Source organism: Fukomys damarensis, unplaced genomic scaffold (assembly GCF_012274545.1).
Source record: "Fukomys damarensis isolate Sample0158 unplaced genomic scaffold, DMR_v1.0_HiC HiC_scaffold_35, whole genome shotgun sequence".
NCBI lineage: Eukaryota > Metazoa > Chordata > Mammalia > Rodentia > Bathyergidae > Fukomys > Fukomys damarensis.
In genome coordinates, this window is record NW_022900947.1 from 9,753,445 (window position 1) to 9,774,323 (window position 20,879).

The following is a 20,879-nucleotide window of genomic DNA, read 5'->3' on the forward strand; positions in this document are numbered from 1 at the left end:
TACACACACACCTACACACACATACAGAGGGGGAAATAACAGAAATAAACTAAAATGATAACAGTGGTTATCTGGGAGATGGAACATGAATAATTCTACTCAAATTTTTCTACCTTTTGCTTTTTTACAAATTTTCTTTAAGAGCATACATTGAAAATTAAATGTGAGTAGATCCTCACAACAATTTTACTGGTCCTGGAGAGCACAGGAAATGCACATAGAGGTAAAAGGGAGCCTGTGTGTCTTTTGATCAGAAACTTAGTGTCACATATTGTCACCAGTGTCACACATTCATAATGTCATAAAATCCTCAGGCAGCAAGGCTGAGTTCATTGAATGCCCATGCTGCTGTTAGGCCTCAGCTCCTAGCCGTCGAGGATGGGCCTTTGGGTGGTTTGCAGACGCAAAGATGAGAAGCACAAAGAACACAAGACAGACGGTAGCACTGAGCAGAAAACAGCAACCAAACTGCAGAGCAACTGTGACAAAGCTGTTGACCCACCTGAGACTGTTGGCTTGTTGTTTCCTGTGTGCTGGGAAACGTGGCCCATTTGCCATGAATTATTTCAATCTTTAATAATCCGAGGAAATATGCACTATCGTCACCCTTACTTTAAACTTGGGGTTCAGCTGGAGGGGGGTCAGGAAAATCTGGATTTGAATGCCTGATCTATCCCTCCGTAGCCACATGACTTTGAGCACACAAACCCTCTCATTTGGAAGCCTCAGTTTCCACGTGTGTCCTTCATGAAGCTCGCATACTTCATGGGATTCACTATGGCCGGCATATAAAAAGTGCTCCATACATGGGTTTTATTAACTTTGTATTAAGGATCTCCATAGTTAGAGTTGACTATTTGACCCTTGCAGATTTCTTGGCTGCAGCTATGACCCTTCTAATAAGCCTGCACCCTGCCTCCCAAGGCCTCCTGAGAAGCCAGATGTGGGCATTGCAAAGGCCACATCTACCCATAGAGAAGGAGCAGCCAATAGCCAGCTAGAAGTGAGAATTGGTTTTTTGCTTGCAAATATGTACAGGGAATCAAAGCTTAAGGTGAGTCTCCTCACTCCAACCAATGCCACCCATGAGCTGACAAGTACTCCTGATTTCCATTCGCACCTCCTGTCAGTTTTCCCTTGTACTGGCCCCCTGGCCAAGTTCTGCATAATGAAACGCCCTTCAGCCAGTTCCTTTTCATTCTTAACAAGCTGAAGGCAGTTATTAGCTGGCTGCCTACTTCCCCTCCCAGAAAGGAGATGAGATCTCAGTTTCCTCTTCCCTTTCAGCTTCTCCCTTTACCTTCAAGAGGAAGAAGACCCAAAGGTGCCATTATGAGGCCAAAGCTGACCTCCTGTCTCAGAGACCGCCTCCTTTCTCTTTGCCTCTCCTCACATCAGCCCACTGAGCATTGGCCAGAATGAAAATCCCAGAAGGATTTCTTGGCTCTTCATGTCCCACCCACAATCTAGCTGGACATTTTAGAAGAAGTAATTAGTGTGGAAACTTGGGATTTTAGAATGTTCCACTTGAAACCAAGAACTTCACATCTTTGTTCCAACAGTTACTCATGGTGTGCCTTGGGACATGTTCCTTACTCTCCTGAAGCTGTAGTTTATGTAGATATGCAACGGGTATAGCAAGGTTCATTCAGCAGATATTTTAGAGAACATCCTAGGATCCATATTATAATCTTGTGATGACCAAATCTTTGCTCCTTAGCTATCCCTTCATTATTATTATGATTACCACTGCTGTTGTAAATGATTTTATTTTTTAAAATCCGGTTGAAGTTTACTCAAATGTTTTCAAATCACACATCTAGTTTCAGTCAACACTTTAACATGAGTATTACTTATGAATGAAGTTGAAACTCAAAAGATAGATTATATATGGGTAAATACCCAGCAAATAGTAGATTCTCAACATTTCTCAACATGTTTGTGCCTTGTGTACTCTTTATCATCATAGATTATTTTTTCTTTGGGTCAAATAAAAACAGGGTGTACTTAACTATTGGCATGGTTCCAAATGGAGAAGAGATATTATTAATTTGTTTATCAAATATTCATTTATGAAATGCCTGCTACTTGGGTTCACCTTCAAAACAGACTGGAGATTGGTCTTGAAGACAAAAAATCATCAAGGGGAGACAGAACAGTGAAAAGCATGCTGTAAGGTGGGCGGGAGACAGTAGGGTTGAAACTCAAGTAGTTGCTGTAGGAAAGTGGCAAGAGAGGTATTTACTTGGTTCTTGATACATACTCACTAGAAGTTATCTCCAGAGCGCAGTATCAAAGACTAATGTCCTGCTTTTATCTTAGCACTAACTAGAAGAAATCACTGTCAACCAGCATATGTCGAGCACGTCTGAATTCCAGTCCTTGGCTGTATATGAGTGACAGAAAGCTGAATGAGAGAGGATCTATTGCTCAAAGGCATTCGTTGTAAGTTGCCCTTTCCACCTGGGTGACCTGTGTACAGATGTAGCTCATGTGCAGAAGTCTGGCTTCCCCTTCCAGGATGTACATCATTTAAGAGTAGATCCTGGATTTCTCCCATGTATTAAGGAGCCATAAAAATAGTATTCACCTTCCTTGACAGAGATTTACACAAATTGAAAAATGAAACAAAGGATATATTGACATCCACAACATGGAGATAAGCAAAGACCAACCAGATGAGAGCAAGGGAGGGCTCTTTGATCAAACCTTGACATGTCAGGGAGTCAGCCATTGTCATTTGTGTTTTGTCAGAAACTCACAAAAGGTGAAAAAAGTGTCACAGATCAAAAGAGAGGCTTCAGCTGTGTCTGGATTGGGAGAGCAGGGGGCAGGGACCTAGAAGGTTGGCATTCTATGTGATCTCTCTGGTTGGACTTACAATTTTTGTCTCATTGGACAAAATTAAGAAAGCTGTCGATTAGTAATCAGGTCTTGGCCACTTGGGGCCAATTGTTACAGACATTACTGTTTGGCTTCGTAGATTTTACGAGAGGGAGCAGTCTGACTTTTTACAAGGATGACTTAAAGGAGGCTGGCTGCATAGGCTAGGTATTGTGAATAAGGGGTTGGTTCTGGGCTGAGTGTGGTGAGAGCTCTGTTTTTATATGTCTGACTATTGTCCACTTGTGTACCTTCAGCCTGTCAATATGAAAAAAGAAAAGCAAACCCTCAAACCCATGTACAAACACGGACTTTAAATGAATTGTAGATCTCAGTGCAAAACCTCAAAGTAAGTATCTCAGAGGAAATTTGTGACCTGGGATTCACAAAGATTTCCTAGATAGGACACAAAAACAAAAACTATAAAAGAAAAAATTTGATGAGTTATACACAATCAAAATTAAATAAGCTTCTTCAAAAGACATTGCTGAAAAATAAGAAGTCATAGCATAGACAGGGGAAAAGATCTACAAAGTACATATCTGATATGTATCTACTATACAGGAAGAATTCTTATAATGAGTAAATGAACAATACAATACATGCAAGCAATGTGAGCTGAAAGAGGATCCGTAGATAGCAAATAATCACAAAAAGAGAATTTTAACATCGCTAGGAAAATACAGGTAAAAATCACAGTGTCATGGAATCCAACACAAACTAGAATGGATAAAACATAAAAGCAAAACTAATGAAGTGATGGCAAGGATGTGGAGTAACTAGAATGTTCATACACTGCTGCTGAAAATGCAGAATGACAGACATGGTCTCCTTGGAAACAGTTTAGTAGCTTCCTATAAAGTTAAGTGTACAGTTAACATACTACTCAAAATTTCCACTCCTAGATATTTACCCAAGAGAAGTGGAAGCATGTGGCCATGCATTATTACAGCCTTCAAAATAACCAAAAATAAGAAATTAGCCTGAGGCCCATCAGCTGGGACAGGGATAAATGGATAAACCACTGCAACCAGGGATGATACCACCCAGCAAAAAAAGAAGCACGCTCAAAAGCAGTGTGGGAAGTCAAAGCAGACAGTTTAAGAAGCCCACATCCTGGATGACTCCATTTATATTACATTCTTTAAAAAGGCAAAAAATTATAGGTCAGAAATAAGATGGTTATTAGTGGCTGGGGTGGAGCAGATTCACTACAAAGGGGCAGGAGGAAACGTTCTGGGGATGAAGGAAGGGCCCATCATCTTTCTTGTGGGGGCGGTTGTACAAAGTATACATGTGAAAAGAATGAATCTTACTGTAAATGATACCTCAACAAACTTACTTTTTCAAAAAAGATATTTTTATATATAATGACAAAAGCGTTTTTTAATCCAGATTCCTTAGAATTGAACAGATTTTCCTCTCTGGCAGAATATGCCTATCAATCCTTTCCAAATTTGCCTATAAAATAATTCATCCTACCTTCTCTGGGGGAGGATAAATAAAATGACAGAGAAGGACATGACTGAACGTAAGAAAATCTGTCCTCCTGACCGATGTTGGGAAAAACGCATTATCTTCTAACATCATTTCCTGTTCATTCAACGCTAAACTCACAAATATGTTTTAATTGAAGTTTCTTATTGCTCTTGGAGGTCATGAAGACAGATTCTATAGTTAAACTCTAAAATGTCCCCCGAAAGTCTTTTGTGCAGAGGTAGGACACCTTTTGGAAGGTAACTGGCTCATGCAGGGACTGTACTCATCGGTGGATTACTCCATTGCTGCCTTCTTAGACAACTGTGCAGCTAGGAGGTGGGGCCTCATCCGCAAAGTGGGTCACAGGGCACAACCTGGAAGGATGTGTTGTTGTTCCCCTCCCTCCGCCTCCTGGTTGCCATGACATAAGGAACTTTCCTCCACCCATCTAGCCAATGACTATAGACTGAACCCTCTGAAACTGAGCCAAACTGAACCTCTCCTCCTTTAAGATACATGTGTCAGATATTTTGTCCCAGCGATGAGAAAGCTGGCTGATGCGTATTCCTAAGAAAAAATAGTATGTATTTCCTGTGGTGATACGACCTATAATCCCAGCACTCAGGAAGCTAAGGCAAGGGGACCACTGCAAGTTCAAAGACATCCCGGGCTACACAGGGAGTGCAAAGCCAGTCTGGAATGCATAGCAAGACCCTGTCTCAAAAATAAATAAATAAATAAAATAGATAGTTCTTGAATTTTACCAGTATGAACAAAGTAGCCATTTGTGAAAAGGAGACCTTGAAATTCAGCTCTGCTCCTTAGCAGCAATGCCAGTCTACCCTTGGCTCATTCACCTCACGTATAGGGAAGACAGAGCCCCTACCTCCTGGCCACATGGGGAAGATGGAGGGAAGATAGGCAGACAGACAGACAGACAGACAGACATATTTGTCACTTTATCAGTTTATATAGTTACAGACGGTCAGAAGTTCCGTGATCTCTCATTTCCAAGACTGAGGAAAACCAGTGATAGAGCTCAAAAGTCTAGAGCTGTAGAGTTGATGGTAAAAACTGACCCAGCTGAAGGTTCTCAAGACACAAAAGCTCCAAGGGTAGAAGATCCATGTGTCAGCCCAATCAGTCAGAGAACAAATTCAATCACTCCTTACCTTCTGGTTCTATCCAGTCTCTCAGTGGAGTGGATGATACCCACCCACACTGGGGACACGGACACCCTCTGCTTTACTCAGCCTACCTAGTCTTAAACGCTAATCTCATCTAAAAACATTCTCACAGATACACCCGGTGTCTTAGCCACCTCCTCATCACTGGGACATAATACCCAACACCCAAAACTTAAAGGAGGGAGGTTTATCTTGGTTTATGGTTTCAATCCATGGCCATCTGGCCCCAAGGCAGACAGAGCAGGGCGGAAGAGTAGGACTGGGGGAAGTTGTTAGAGCCACCACAATCAGGAAGCAGAGAGAGAGAGAGAGAGAGGAGAGAGAGAGAGAGAGAGAGAAGGAACCAGGGACCTGATACACCCTTCCAAATCACAGCCTCGCCGAGCCCCCTCCAGCTAGGCCTCACCTTTCAACAGCACGCTCTGCTATTAAATTCATCAACAGATAGTCCACCAGTGAGGGAAGCCCCTCCACAATCCAGCCAACTTCCAAACACATAAGTCTTTGGGGAGACATTTTAGATTTAAACCAAAACACCCAGAAATAACGTGTTATCGGACCTCTGGTTACACCGTGGTCCAGTAAAGTTCACACATAGACTTAACCATCGCAAGTTTCTTCCCACGGTAATGCTTGATAAATGTGACTATTGTTCTATGCCCATAATTCAAAGCTATAGCACCTGTCGATGCCAAATAGCTCTCTGCAAAGTGAGCCAGTTGAAGGCATCACGGTTGAGAGGTTGGGATGCGGTGTCAGTGCAGCAATGAGAATGGGAGCGGCGCTGCCTGGCCACGTGGGGGACACACTTCAGGGTGACAGGCTCACTTCTCTTGCCATTGACTCTTAAACCCTTAGAGGTGATTCAAATCACCTTATCTGCCCCTTTGCATGCCCAGATTCTGCGATGAACAAACATGTGAAAAACAGAGCCAGTTCCCTAGTGTTTCCTAAATGATCTTAAGACGATGGGACAGATTGCATTAGTAAAAGCAAAATGTGGACCTGTTGGCAGCCACTCCACCATTCCCAACATAATGGGGACTAAAGACAAGCTCTGTGTCACGTTCCTTCAAAACCCATGACCCACAGCCAGGCCTGTAGCAAACCCAAGTCTTCCTGAAATTTCCAGAGCAAGTCATCAGAGAGTTCTCTCTACACTCAGAAGATGTCACCAAAAAATCCTGACAGCCACATAAAGGCACATTTCTGTATGTTTAGTGCATCACAAAGTAGTTTGTTAAGTGAAGTGTTTTTAGGCTATTTTTGACCTAGCTAAAGCATGCTTATTTTTTGGTTAAAGGGACTTAAGAATCGATAAAGCTACATGGTGTCAACAACTCTCTTATTACCTCAGGTGATAAAATTTCCTAGGTTTTATAGAAATAGTCATGGACTAAATAATGTGCTGTATGGAATTTGCTTGAAAATCTGCTAGATGCAAGGGTGGAGAGAAAAGGAGGACGAGAGGATGGGGATGACCGTGAGACAATATTGCCCTTGGGTGACCGCTGAAGGGGGCGTGGGAGTGCATGGCAGCAAGCCCCACCTCCACCAGCATCACCCTCATTGTCATCAGAGCTGAGAGGGGGTCAATAGCCTGACCCACGAAACGCACTCACAGCCCTTCCAGGCCTCCTACCCACCCCAGGATAAAGACCATCAGAGCCCCGCGTGGCTCAGGTCCGCCCTCCTCCTACACCGCGTTCTTCTTGGCTCCTTCTCAGTGACCTCCGTTCCACACCGTCCTCTTCTACCCCAGGGTCTGGGACGTGGTATTCTCCCAACCCAAAATTGTTTTCCTACCTCAGTGCCTACCCTTATTTCATATTTTGTGCCAAACACTATTTTCATAGGCAACTACTATCTGACCTGTAGACTTAACTAGGCTCTCCTGAGAAATGCTACACACCGCCCTATCTTTTTTATTCAGAGCACTCTCCAGTGTTCAGCGAGTACATCAATGATCTTATCTAGCCTTCACGTGCTGTACTTAGGAAGCAACTACATTTGTATCTACCCATTGTTCTAGCCAAATTCTGTCAGCTCTTTCTTTCCTGCCCTTTCAGAACACCTGAGACAAATTCCTCAGTTGTCTAGTGACTTTCAGTTACATGCGCTACTTTACTGCCCATTGTGACTGATCTAAGTCAGCTTCTATGTCACAGCCAACAAAAAGCCTGTCCTCCCTGTCCTTCGTTCCAGGCATTCTGTGTCCTTTCACTCTTCCCCCATCTCCACATTCCCCTTTCTTCCACTCTCAGCACCTCCAGGGTCAGGTCAGTGGGCAGAAGGGTTAGAAAAGGTGGTCATGCTCCTTAATTAGTGCGACTTGCCTTGTCCTCTGCTGGCTGCCCATGCCTAGCGCACTCGTGGCCGTGTGCTGTCTCTCTTGGTGAACAGATTCCCAGGGTTGCGAAAGGCTTCCTGTGTGAGCCCCACACTACAACTTCCAGGTGCGGTGACACGCTCCTAGGTCCTCGCTAGTGCTGCCCCTCATCACTTCAGCTTCTGCACTCGGCGCCATGCCAGTGGCTTCCTCACCTTGGAAAAACTCCTTCTGGGCTCAAGAGGTCCCATCTATATGGCTCAGGACCGACTGCTGCCTTTTCCAAGACAATCTGCCTCTCCAGCAGCCACCCTATCTTGCTTTCTTGCCTCCTGTGAGCCTCCTCCCTTCAGAATTCCTCAGAAGATGCCTGAGGCAAGGGTCAAGCTCCCAAGGATTTCTTTATCTCATCTCTTCCACCTACCACGACCACAAGGCTGTCTCACTGCTCAGTTGTCCCAATGGAAGACAAGACACTACAGTTGTCTCTTGCAGGCAGCTCTGATCTTCTCAGTAACTTCTCTGGGGACTCTTTGTCACGTGAGTGGCAGAAGGAATGCTCCTTCCTTCCCCACCTCTACAGAAAGTTAGCAGAGGAACGTTTCCGCCCTCCCTCATCCGCTAACAGCTGTCTACCTTTAGAACTCTCTTCAGTCACTAGTCTTGATGCATTTCTAGTCTTTTCTTCTGTGAAACGGATGTTTGTCAGTGCCAAAGCCAGCTGATCTTTAACAAGTCAAGTGGATGTATGGGTTTTGATTGCCCATTTCTCTCTGCTTTGTTTCCTCAAATACCAAGATGAAGAGAATTCCCAATTAATAGCCTATCAAGAATAGCTCTATGATTATTTGATGGGTATCTGTTTTCTCCACTAGATTTCTGCCCTCTCTATGTCTGCTCTAAGACTGAGCATGTAGCACCCAGGATATTGTAACTGCTCGATAAATATTTGATTGAGTAATGGTAAAACAATAGGATAAGAGACAGGAAAGACCAGAAGACTGAGTTTGGAAAGATCAACAAGACAGGACATCGTGAGAGCAAGTGGAGATAAGGCAGAAATTCCCAAAGTCTGCCTGCCCATCAAAATCACTCACAGAGCTTTTATCATACAGAATTGGCTAATCTTGACCCAGTATGTGCTAATTGAGCATATGTAGTTAAGAACCAGTGGGCTCTAGTGCCTAAGAGAAGTCCACAAAACATGTTAGGAAGGAAGGTTCAAGGGAAACCTTGTGCCTGGTGGAGAGACTCAGGGAGACTCTTCGGAGAAAATGATGCATAAGGAAGATAAAGAGATGGAAAAGGAGGAGTGGGGAGGACGTGGTTGGCAAGGACTTGCAGTCTTGGGAAATGGCATAAGCAGCACTGTAAGGCTAGAATGAGGAGAGTGGGTTCCTAAGAGACCTCTCTGCAGTGGGGGAGGAGGAAGAGACAGCTGCGTGTCTGCCCGATTGCAAGTTGTTTGGATGCAGAAATCTGGTCTTGTAAAGTTAGTGATACCTTAGGGAGACTGCCTGACTTGAAAGCACAAAGTCCTGAGTTCAATCCCAGGTACCCCCCCAAAAAAGTTAGGGGATTTAGCTCATTGGTTCCCCACCTGTCTTGCAAGCACAAGGAGCCAAGTTTGATCCGCAGTACCAAAAAAAAAAGAATGTGCCTAGTAAAAGCAGAACAAGACCTTGGCTGTAGGGTGAGTTGCAGATAAAAATGGAATCAGCTTTTTACTCAAAGCCAATGTCCATTCAGCTTGTTTTGTTATCCATTGCTTTTCACTGCTGCTTCTAAAATGAGTAAAAAAAAAAAAAAAAAAAAAAAAAAAAAAAAAAAAAAAAAAAAAAAAAAAAAAAAAAAAAAAAAAACAAAAAAAAAAACCCAACAACTAAATGAAATAGATGCCAACAAGTTGTATCCACATCTGAGATCTGGATGATCTAAGACACTATTCCCACAGCTCATCTCCCTGGAAGGAAAAATAAATCCAGAAAGGCACAGCCTATGTGAAAGTGTCTGAAATGAAAAAGAATTTCTGAAAAGGGGAAAATTGAATGTTGCATAACAGAAAAAAAGTTCCATGATACTTTCATGACACAAGAAACCTCATCATCAAAGGTGTGGGAGAGGGATTGGGATGGGTGAGAGCAGGGGAGTGTGCAAAGGAAGATTGGGCTTTATCAGGGCAGGTCATATGCAAGAATGGAACGATCACAGTGAACCCCACTCATATGTGCAATCAGTACACATTCATCAAAAATATAAAAAGTTTTAAGGTGGTAAACAACACCAAGGGGAAATGCCTCAAAAAGCAACTACGAATATCCAATAATGTTATTGACTTGGCCAAAGGAAGTCAGAAAGAGAGGAGCACGTCTACCTATCCAAATGTTTATTCGTGCACAAGCTCAGCCGAGTTCCCTGGCAAAGAATTCATTCGATGAATGAATGGGGAAAGCACACTTAAGAAGTGGTGTCTTGTAAATAGATGAGCATATGAAAAGGCTGGACTACTTGAAACTACACTAGTCAGTAGCAGACAGTATCAACGCTGTGGTAGAGAAGATTAAGAGCTGTAAAGAACATTAGAAATAATTAAGGGCAACCATTTTATTCTGAGGATGAGAAAACAAATCCAGGAATTCTGTGTGATTAAGAATACATTCTCATTTAGAAAAAAAAAATATTGGATTAGCTGTGTGCTCGACATTCTTTTACAATGCTATGATGTCAGAATTTGACAACCAAAAATTCGAAAGGCCATTTCCTCCCAAATGAAGAGTGGGTACTGAAGGCAGAATAAAAGCTTCAAGTGGGGAGTACACTAATATTCTTGCTCAATTTTGTGGTCAGTATTCACTTCCCTGACTCTGGAAACATTTCTTTCAAAGTTCTTATTGCTTCAGAAGAATGAGGGAAAAAACAAGATTTTGTGTTCAGCCACTTAATTTCCCTAAGTGACATCATGAATGATATATTGCTGTTACCATGGAAATACAAGAAATACATATCAGAAGGAAACAAAGAAACTGATTGCTCCAAAGATGAGTAGTCTTAGGCTTTGGAGAATCACTCTGCCTTTTGAATTGTTATGATCTGCTCTCTGCAGGAACAAAGACATATTCGTCTTCTAAAAATGCTCAATCATTTATCCATTCAGCAAAGAACAAAGAAAACATCGTAGTGTTCATAACCCTCTCTCTTTGCACAGCACAAAGCATGAAGAGCCATTTTCCTGCCCTATTTACCAAGAATAGGGGCAGTGCTCCTTATTAATTCATGAAACTCTGTTCTATGTCTAGAATCTAAAAGTTTCTACCTTGAAAACTCTCAACTAGGAAATGACTCTTTGCTCTAAGTTAACAACTAATTTCCCAGCAGTGAGTAATTTTTTTTTCCAAAACCATCCACTCAGTGGAAAACAAAGGAAAAGGGAAAAAACTAAGTAAACAAATCTGAAATGGAGGCTAGAGTACACAGAGATGAAGAAGCCTGTAAACTTACCAGTCAAGGAAAGCAGGCACTTAAAGTTCATCCCAAACAAGACCGTAATTTTAACTGGTCCCTGAGTTGAGCTTTGGTGCATGAATGATTTCCAGGGCCTCTGGCTCTCTGGGACTAAACTAGATTATTTTTAGCATAACTATTTGGAAATCTTTGAGAATTTTGGATTCCTTATTCTGCCTGGTACCAAAGCAAGTTTTTCACTGCGCTCTCATGAAAAGATCTGCAGTCTCTTGTGCACTGAGAATCCAGCAACAACTCACCAGCCAGAGCATGGTATGATGTTTACTCTGTTCTTTAGAGTTTTGATGAGTGTAGCTGCACTGGCCTGTTTTCATTACGGTCGATTTTTAGTTTATTAAACAGGTGGTTCTGTAGGAAGAATCCGGGAGACTGAAGACCCAGGTCTCAATCTCTGGTCTGACCCTAGCTTTGTGACAGCAGACAGAGGCCTCTGGACCTGAGTTTCCTGTCCAGCCTGCGACAGAAGGGCCTTTGGGGGATGAAACAGACTTAACATTGCTCTGTAGACTATAAAATGTTTTGCAAACATCAGGTTTTTGCTGTAACGCTGTCATAGCACTTAACCTGAAACAGCCAGAATTTTATGAATCGTGAACCGCTGGCAATAATAAATCCCGATGAATATGCATTTTTTTTCATTCAGCCTTTGCTAGGCCTCTGCCATAGACCAGTCTCTGCCCCATACCTCTGTGATACAGAGTTGACATTTTGCTGGGGAAATTAGCAAGCAAGAAGCCACAACACACGGGAACGGTGTGGACTTGCGAGTGTCTGAGCAATTCCAGGGGAAGGAGCTCATTCGAACAGAAAAGGCAGCCTGCATAGGAAAGTTAGCACTCCAGAGGCGAAGAAACGAGGGCCTGCAACACAGAAGGACCCGGGGTGGAAGCCGAGGTCTCCGTCCCGTCCCAAGCTCGGTGCCTCTCATACTGCAGCCAGAGAAGGACGAGCCTGCTATTGTGAAATCTCCGTGGCAGAGGCCAAGGAGATGTCTTGTTTCAGCCCTCCCTGGTCACCTATCCTCTTCCTAATGATTTCCAGGCAAAGTGCCTATCTGTCCCAAGCTCGGTGCCTCTCATACTGCAGCCAGAGAAGGACAAGCCTGCTATTGTGAAATCTCCATGTCTTGTTTCAGCCCTCCCTGGTCACCTATCCTCTTCCTAATGATTTCCAGGCAAAGTGCCTTTTCCAATTGAATTAATAATCAAGCCCAGTCCTTTGTCATGAAGTAATGTGTTACAGTTTCCCTCACATGATGGAGAGGAAAACTCAAATGTTTGGAGACAAACATAACTGAGTCCAAATCTTGGCTGTGCCATTTGATGACTGTGTGAATGAGTCCATAGAGAAACGGTAGTGTTTTTGTCTCTATGAGTGTGGCTAATCTAGGATCCTATGAAAGGAATTGCATGATCGTTGTCCTTTTGTGACTCTTACTTCACATAGCATAATGGCGTCCAGGCTCATCTCTCCGGTCACATGTATCAGATTTCCTTCCTCCTTAAGGCTGCATAATATTCCATTGTACTTATAGACCACGCTTTGTTCAATCTACTCTTTCATTGATAAACACTTGGGTTGCATATTGTGAATAATGCTGCTGTGGACAAATATCTGTTTGGATCCCTGTTTTTACTCCTTTTGGATGCGTACCTGGGAGTGGAATTGCTGGATCAATTTTATATTACATTTTTTTGAGGAATCACTATACTGTTTTCCAGAGGTTTCACCATTTTACGTTCCCGCCAACATCTTTTATTTCTACAAGAAAAAACATGTTATTTACAAAAAGAGCTCAATTTATGAGCACATTTCCTGGGAGCTCAGCGTTTGCATTGATTTCATCAGCGTCTCTCCTCCTGTTTTTCACAGGGAGTTTAGCAAGAACAAAGGATAACTGTAACTAAGAAAACCTACAGAACGCTAATACTACATCCCTACCCTAAAGATCCTAAACGTGATTAACATGAAAGTACAGTGCACACATGTGTGTATGCCTGTGTGTATAACTTTTTTAAATATGTGACAAGCTAATGGCTCTTTACTTTGTTTTTCTCTGCAGAAAATAAGAAAGTATTTATAATTGATATCTAGGAAAGACCTGGCCAAGATGCACATTATTTCCACAGTTTTGATTTCCAACTCCAAAGTAGCACAAAAGTGGAAAGAAATACACGTTTGTGCCTATCTACATAAATTTACATAGCTCACTTCCATGCCTGTAAAGCACATTGTATGAGAAGTGACTGCTAACGGGTGTAAGTTTTCTTTTTGGGATTTTAGAAGGATTCTAAAGTGGTTTATGGTGTGCACTGAATTGTGTACCTTTGCTAATTTGTGGTATGCAAATTATATCTTTATAAAGCTGTTACCAATTATTAGAAAGCTTCTAAAGCTGTGACCCAAACTGTTCATTCCAAATAACTGAGTTCACTGCAGGGCAGTGGGCAGTGGGTGATGTGTTGATTATTCAAAGCAAGGAGCTGGAAATACAAAGTTGTACCCTTTTTGGAGCCAGAAAAATCAAATTTTTAAAAGTGACAGATTGAAACAAGAGAATTCAAAAGGAAGCGTAAGGATGCTTTTAAGTATCTGAAAGTGAGGAAAGTCTTCTAAACACAATGAATTAGAATTTGAAAGTTGTTTCCACTGCAAAAATACTTTTATTACACCTGGAAAAACATAAAAAGACAAACTGGGAAAAAGTATTTAGTGTTCCCACCCTGCAGCACTGTTTATAGTAGTAAAAGAACAAAAATGTTCATTAGAAGAGGTTAGCAAAATATAATGCATGCATATAACGGTATTTTATAACCACTGCAATAAAAGGGATGAACTAGCTCTACATTTACCAAGATCAACTCCATACCTCGCAGCTTCCAGTGCTAAGGATTTAATCAATCATAGATCAAAAATATTCAAAAGCTTGTGCACTGAGCATGTGCATACTTTTTTCTTATTATCTGAATAAACAATGTAATTACTACGTACATGCATTTACATTGCATTAGATATGATAAGTAATCTAGAGATGATTGAAAGCCTTCAGGAAGATGTGCACAAACTGCACAGTTTTCCATCAGGGGCTTGGGCCTCCTGGGATTTTGGCGTCGATGTGGATGGCAGAGGCGTCTTGTGACCAGCCCTCTGTGGATGCCAAGGGTGACTCTCTACAGTGATAAGCAAGCAAAGGGAAAAGGTAAAGTGCAGAGCATTGTGTACAGGTGCCAAATGGGGAAACAGACACATGAGAATCAACAGTAATCATCCACAAAGAGGCAACTGGATATCTAGAAGTCAGAAAAATAACAAGATTTATGTACTTTTCATTGCATGTTCTTTGTTCTTTCAAAATTTTATGAAGTGAACATTATTATTTATACAAAAATTAAATTTTAAATATTTTCAAACAGCACAGGCTGTATGAAATGAAAATAATTCAAGCCCTTTATTTGTACATCTCAAACACGGCAAAAGTGACACACAGACCCCAGGAAATTCTCTTTCAATCTTCTTTTCTCCCTTTCTCATAATATTCTCATATTTCATAATTTCTGACTTTTTTTCCACAAAACTCACACCTTCTCCCCAAAAGTCTTCTCTTCCCCCAGCTTGGGATTTTTTTACACTAAGCATTGATATAAGCAGTTGGGCCCATCAGTAATTAAGACAAAAACTCTTACCCACATGGGGCTTATGTATACTACCAGCCAGAAATGGATAACAGAAAATAAAGACAGGAATAATCTAGTGAATTTGAGATGATGAGCACAGTAGGGAATAGAAAAAATAGAGCAGGAAAAGGAGGATTGGGGGTAAAAGAAAGTACTTTCCAATGTTAAATAAGGTGATAAAGTTGCCCTCAGTGACATGATGGTATTAGGGCACAGACTTTAAGAAGGAGGTGAGGAAGTAAACCATGAAGACAGGGGAGGACAAATTGAGATGTTCTGTGGCACGAATCAGCTCCCTACAGTGTGTGTGATCATTGTATGCTGCAAATACCTACTAATGAAAAATGCTCAGGTGTTTAGAAAGACACAACAAAAAAGGGTTTTAGACAGCGAGGAGGACCATAGGATGGAGCTCCAAGGAATCCAGAGAGGATGAAAGTAGGAAAGGGATCTGGAAAACAGATGAAGTCAGGGGAGTAGGGAGGACCTCACCTTGGTACCCGGTGACAGGAAGTTTCAGGCCCTTAAGGGAAAGAGAGAACCGTTGTAGAGAGAAGCCACTGTGAGTCTCCATTCCGACCCACAGCCCCTGTCTTCCTGAATGAACTGAGTCCATCACGCCCTCCTTGTACATCAAATACTCCTCACAGTGCTCCATGCCAACAAGGATCCACAGGCTTAAAGCATTTGGACTTCTGTACAAACAATGTTTCAGTGCACTTGTCAGTGAGAAGCAGCAATCCACTCATTCGGTGATAACTCCATGTCAGTTGCTTTAATTTATTCCCCTTTTGAGCCCATTCTTGCCTGGTTAGTGACAATGTTAAATATCCTTTCTACCCAATCCGCCTTTTAAATTGCTACTTCCTCTGTTCTCTACCAACTAGGTCCTCACCCTGCTCTTCTTCCTCGTTGGTCCCCTTCCTTCGGCATCATTGTGCTTTCCCACCTCTGCTGCAGTATCTGAGATGACACTGTCCAAGAACCTCCTCTCCAAATAATTTCTAGTCCCTGTCAGGACCACCTCCTGGCCTTAGCCTCAAACCTTGTATTCCACATGCAGCTGAGAGCCTCCTGATGAGACTCTTCCCCTCCTCAGTCTTTCTCAAGAGAGAGAAACTGGCAATTAATGGATACATGTTAGGGGCAGAAAGAAGTGTGTGTAAGAAGTTCTCTCCATATTCTCTCATCTGAGACTCCTTCGGAAGGGCTGGTGTCTTTATCAGGCTCACGGCGCATGTCAAAGTGTGCCTTAATCCCATCTGAGCAGCAGGATCAGTAATTTGGGGTTTGGGCTTCCCACATCTTGGGCGTAGTTTAAGGGCTCCCAAATGGCTCCTGTGATGTGAACTTGGCCCCCAGTGGTGAGAAACTAAGGGGGTGGGCCTGACAGGAAGCCACAAGACAGGACATGCTCCCTCTCTAACTGCTCTGTGATCTCTCTCTCTGACTCTCTCTACCCCCCCCCGCCTCTCCTCTCAACATTTTCACCATGAAGCCATCTGCCACGCAGCAATGAGCCACGGGGGCCCTGAGCAGAACCAGTACTATGTGGTTCGAACTTTCACCATGCAAAACCATGAGCTGAATGAGCTGTTTTTCTGCATCAGTACCCAGCCTCAAAGTATTTCATCACAGTAGTAAAACACAGATGATGAGCATTGGAGCAGCAAAAAGTGGCAAAGATGCTACAATGTCTGGTTTTGTTTTGGTTTGGTTTTGGATTTGGTGGAGAGCTGGTAACACTAAGATTTGGTGGAGGATGTGAAGCCTCTGTTTAAATAAGTGGCTTTGATTTCTCACTAATAAATTTCCACAAATGAGGCGTATTTCAGAATCTCCTAAGCCTACTGTGCTTCTCTCAGACTGTTATTCCTGTGCTCTGGCAAATTTCTAGGTCAAATTTCAAAATGTTGCAGTTTCCCATGGGAACCATAAAAATGGTACATTGAACCTGGTTAATTTTATGAGGTAGCCATCAAAAAAGAAAGAAAGAAACTATCTGACTGTTTCTCCCATGTTTTATGATGATATCCTTTGGGAGAATATAGTCTAGATCCAGCACTCTGCAGATTTCTTTATAAAACAAAAATGACTTCATTACACAACCCCAAGCCACGTGTGTATATTTCCCCATGCAAGACATGGCTTATCCTAAAAACCAGAAGTGTGTAGCAGACGCCACCCTCCTCCACCCTCAGTGGAGTGTAGATGCCGTGCAGCCTTCAGGCTTCACGAGGGAAGCCCGAGTCCTGTCACATTAGAGCCGAAGAGACCGGGGCCAACTAAGCTCCAACCACAAGGCACGCTGCATGACTTAATTTCACACAGCTCTTTAATTGACCCCCTGTGCTAATGGCTTAATGGGACACCATGGCATTACATCCTGCAGATTTTAAATTAAAGTTTGAGACTCCCCTCAGGACATGCACAGTACTCCAATTAACACTAATTGGCATTACACATGATTACCAAGTGAAAAACATGGTTTTCCTGAAAATGCCTCTTCTTTTCTCTGCCTTAAAAAGCCCATAAATTCAAAGAAAACAATCGTAGATGCATGCAAAGATGAGATGGAATGATGTCTAGCGTGGCATTGATATTGGAGAACACTGAAAGCAAATGTCTATCTTGGAGGGTTATATGCATAAAACGTAGTAAAGACAGAAGCAAGGATTCTTAATGTCATGAATAATTTTTAACCTAGGAAGATGTTCTTAATACGTTGTTAAGTGAAGTAAAACGTTGAATTATGGAAATGAGTCAACATCACTTCTCTGCAGAAAATGAAAAATGACAAAGTGCCGAGGGATGTTTATATTAAAGTGCAAAGGGTAATTATCTCTGGATGGTAAGAACAGAGTGCTGTTTTTGTCTTATTCATTTACAACTCTACTTTTAACTCATTACTTTTGCCCAACGAAAGGGTCATTTTTCAATGTCTGCCATTGAGTTTTGTAGAATAAACGCAGCACAGTGATTTGTTTTGAAATCTTTCCGATCAATCCTTCATCTACACCACCCTGAGTCAGGCACCGAGAACGCTGTCCATAGCAGCGCACAGCTTTCCAGGGTCTATGAGGGAAAGCTGGTTTTCCATGCACGGAAGGGCGAACACTGGAAGGAGTTGTTGCAAATGCGGTCCTCACGTTCTTACCGAGGCAATCGTGTGAAATCCCCTCCTTGAGAGGCTGCGTTTATGTCTGTGTGTTTCTCTTCCAGAGCCAAAGATGTTTGTGTTGCTCTACGTTACAAGCTTTGCCATATGTGCAAGTGGACAACCTCGGGGTAGTCAGGTCAAAGGAGAGAGCTACTCCCCGAGATACATCTGCAGCATTCCCGGCTTACCTGGACCTCCAGGGCCTCCTGGAGCAAACGGTTCCCCTGGGCACCATGGTCGGATCGGCCTTCCGGGAAGAGATGGTAGAGACGGCAGGAAAGGAGAGAAAGGTGAAAAGGGAACTGCAGGTAATGAATGACGAAGCCCCGTGGAGCCCCCTCCTTCTCTCCCCTTCTTTATTACTGTACTTCTTCGAATGCGAGTTGCTCTTGGAATCCTTCCCTGCTTCGCCTTCATTAATAAGAATTTCCTGAGCCCTTAGTACGCTTCAAACATTGAGCTCCACTCTCACCTGCACCCTCGCTTCGCTGTCCTGAGCACTCTCACAGGCAGACTCATCACCCTGTGCGAGGGGGAAACCGAGCCACAGGTGACAACATGGAGAGGGGTGTAGATGCGCGTGAGCTGCTCAGGGCTGAGGGCTGGGCTCCAGCACCTGATGCCTGGAGGCCCCAGGCTGTGCCGGCCCGGTCAATGCCTTGACCCACAAGACAGACAGATGAGCAGGAGGGGAGGTGGACAAACTAAGCAGAGGGGGAAATTAGGAGCCAGACTCACAAGTGCCACCCTCTCAGTGCTGATGTCCTGATCAAAGATACCTAAAGGTTTTCAAGAGTTTATTTTTCTCACAGATGAAATGACTGGCATTATACAACCAGCTTTTGCAGCTCATTGCCTCTCACCTGTTCCACAGCAGCTAACCCATCGATTCCTCTTAGCTCTTTACAATAACACAGTTGTCCTCTAGTCCTTCAGTAGTTTTCACTGTTTTTCCCCCCATACATTAGTTGGCCTGGGAAGCTTGCCAGACTCCACAGTCCTTCAGAGTAAACCAAATAGATATTCTACACAGGCTGTGTTAATTCAAAAAGAGGAAAGGATTTGGAATCACTCTTTGTAAAACAAGTTTCTAAGCATAAAAGTTGGGACAAAAGATAGAAAGGAAAAAAAAATCAGTAAGAAATATGCCTCTGTCCAATCACTTTGCTGGGATTATGTGAAGCAATATCAGAATCTATGTTGACATTATCTAAGCATGCTTCATTTCTGAATTTTCCATGTAGAAAAGATTTAGCAAATCAATAAGAGCCAAATCTATGAGCATCATTCAATATTAAAGAACCTTCAAGTAATGTGTCAATGTAAAGAACTTTTAATGTGGTAATTTTTCAAAGTCATCTATAGGGCAACTCTTGTGTCTACAAGATACCAATGAGCTGTGATCATGAAAATCCTTGAAGTTGCATAACAACACCAGGCTCGTAGCTACGTACTATTGACTTTTTAATTTACTGTATCTGGAAGGAATAATAAGGTGACTACACAAATAAGCATTGGAATCAGAAACGCTTAGATTCCAATCTTGCTTCCTTCACTTACTTAACTTAGTATCTTTGGACAAATAGCCTTTTTGAGTCTCTGTTTCCTCATTTGTAAACTGAGAATAGCAAAAGTAATTGTGTCATTTTAGGGGCCATAACACCTGCAAAATACTTCAGAGAACAATGACCAAACACTCAGTGAATGTTGGTTGCTACTGCAGTTTGATCTGCAAATATAGACTATGGCTAACTGTGACTATCTATCCAAGGCTACACAATAAACCAAAAATGATTCATCCACTTCATTCATGAAGTAGTTCTAGTTTTATTTCAGATTAAATTAAATAAGCAGAATTGCTACAATTTTCAGCTTCTAGAAGACCAGCTATGCTCCCATACACATCAATCCATTTGTCATCCAGAGACCCATATGTTATTCATGCAGCAAGATTTTTGTGCACCTATTAATAATCCAGACCACTAGTTCCAACCTCTACACTAGTGACATTCGGGGCTGTATAACTGTTTACTGCATGTGGCTGTGCATGGTAGGTTTATCAGTGTCCCCTATGTGCCAGTAGCACCTCTCCCCTCGCAATGGGGACAATCACAGAGGCCTGCAGACATTGGGAACTCTCCTTGGGAATGAGGGGGATCTGTATAAAACTACACCTGGCTGAGAATATGGTTTTAGACACTGGGAACACAAAGATGAATGAAACTTTGTTCTTGCCTTGAGAAGCAGATGTTTGTGTGAGATTAGCCATTCTATAAACACACAATTACAATATGCCAAAATAATGACCATCGAGGGCCAGGGATTTAGCTCAGTGGTTTGGTGGCCTGCCTTGCAAGAGCAAGGACCCGAGTTCAATCCCCGGTACCAAAAAAATAATAATAATAATGACCATCAATTAAGAAATTATGACACACCAGGAACTTTAAATTGACTGTTTAATCCCCAACACTATAATAAGCAATAAGAATAACAAGCAATAGAAATAATGTTACCAATGGAAAGTTGTGATTTGAAAATAAAGTAGCTTCCCCAATATGCATGCATGAGGGTGTATAACAGACAGGAAAGGGAAAAGCAACTCAATGCTTGATGAAGAGAAGCATGCTTCACTCAGAAACAACAGG

At 42.4% G+C, this 20,879-nt stretch overlaps 1 protein-coding gene across 3 annotated transcripts in view; it reads left to right on the top strand.

Annotated features, from left to right (window-relative positions):
• Positions 1-20,879, top strand: part of C1qtnf7 (C1q and TNF related 7) — a 93,860-nt gene that overhangs the window by 66,006 nt on the left and 6,975 nt on the right. For 2 of the 3 annotated variants that reach the window (XM_010641858.3, XM_010641859.3), the window contains exon 2: positions 18,297-18,542. In XM_010641858.3, coding sequence (XP_010640160.1) covers positions 18,297-18,542 — 246 coding nt within the window. Of the gene's footprint in view, positions 1-2,366; positions 2,446-18,296; positions 18,543-20,879 lie in introns of those variants that run through there. The other variant, XM_010641860.3, reaches the window with a different exon arrangement.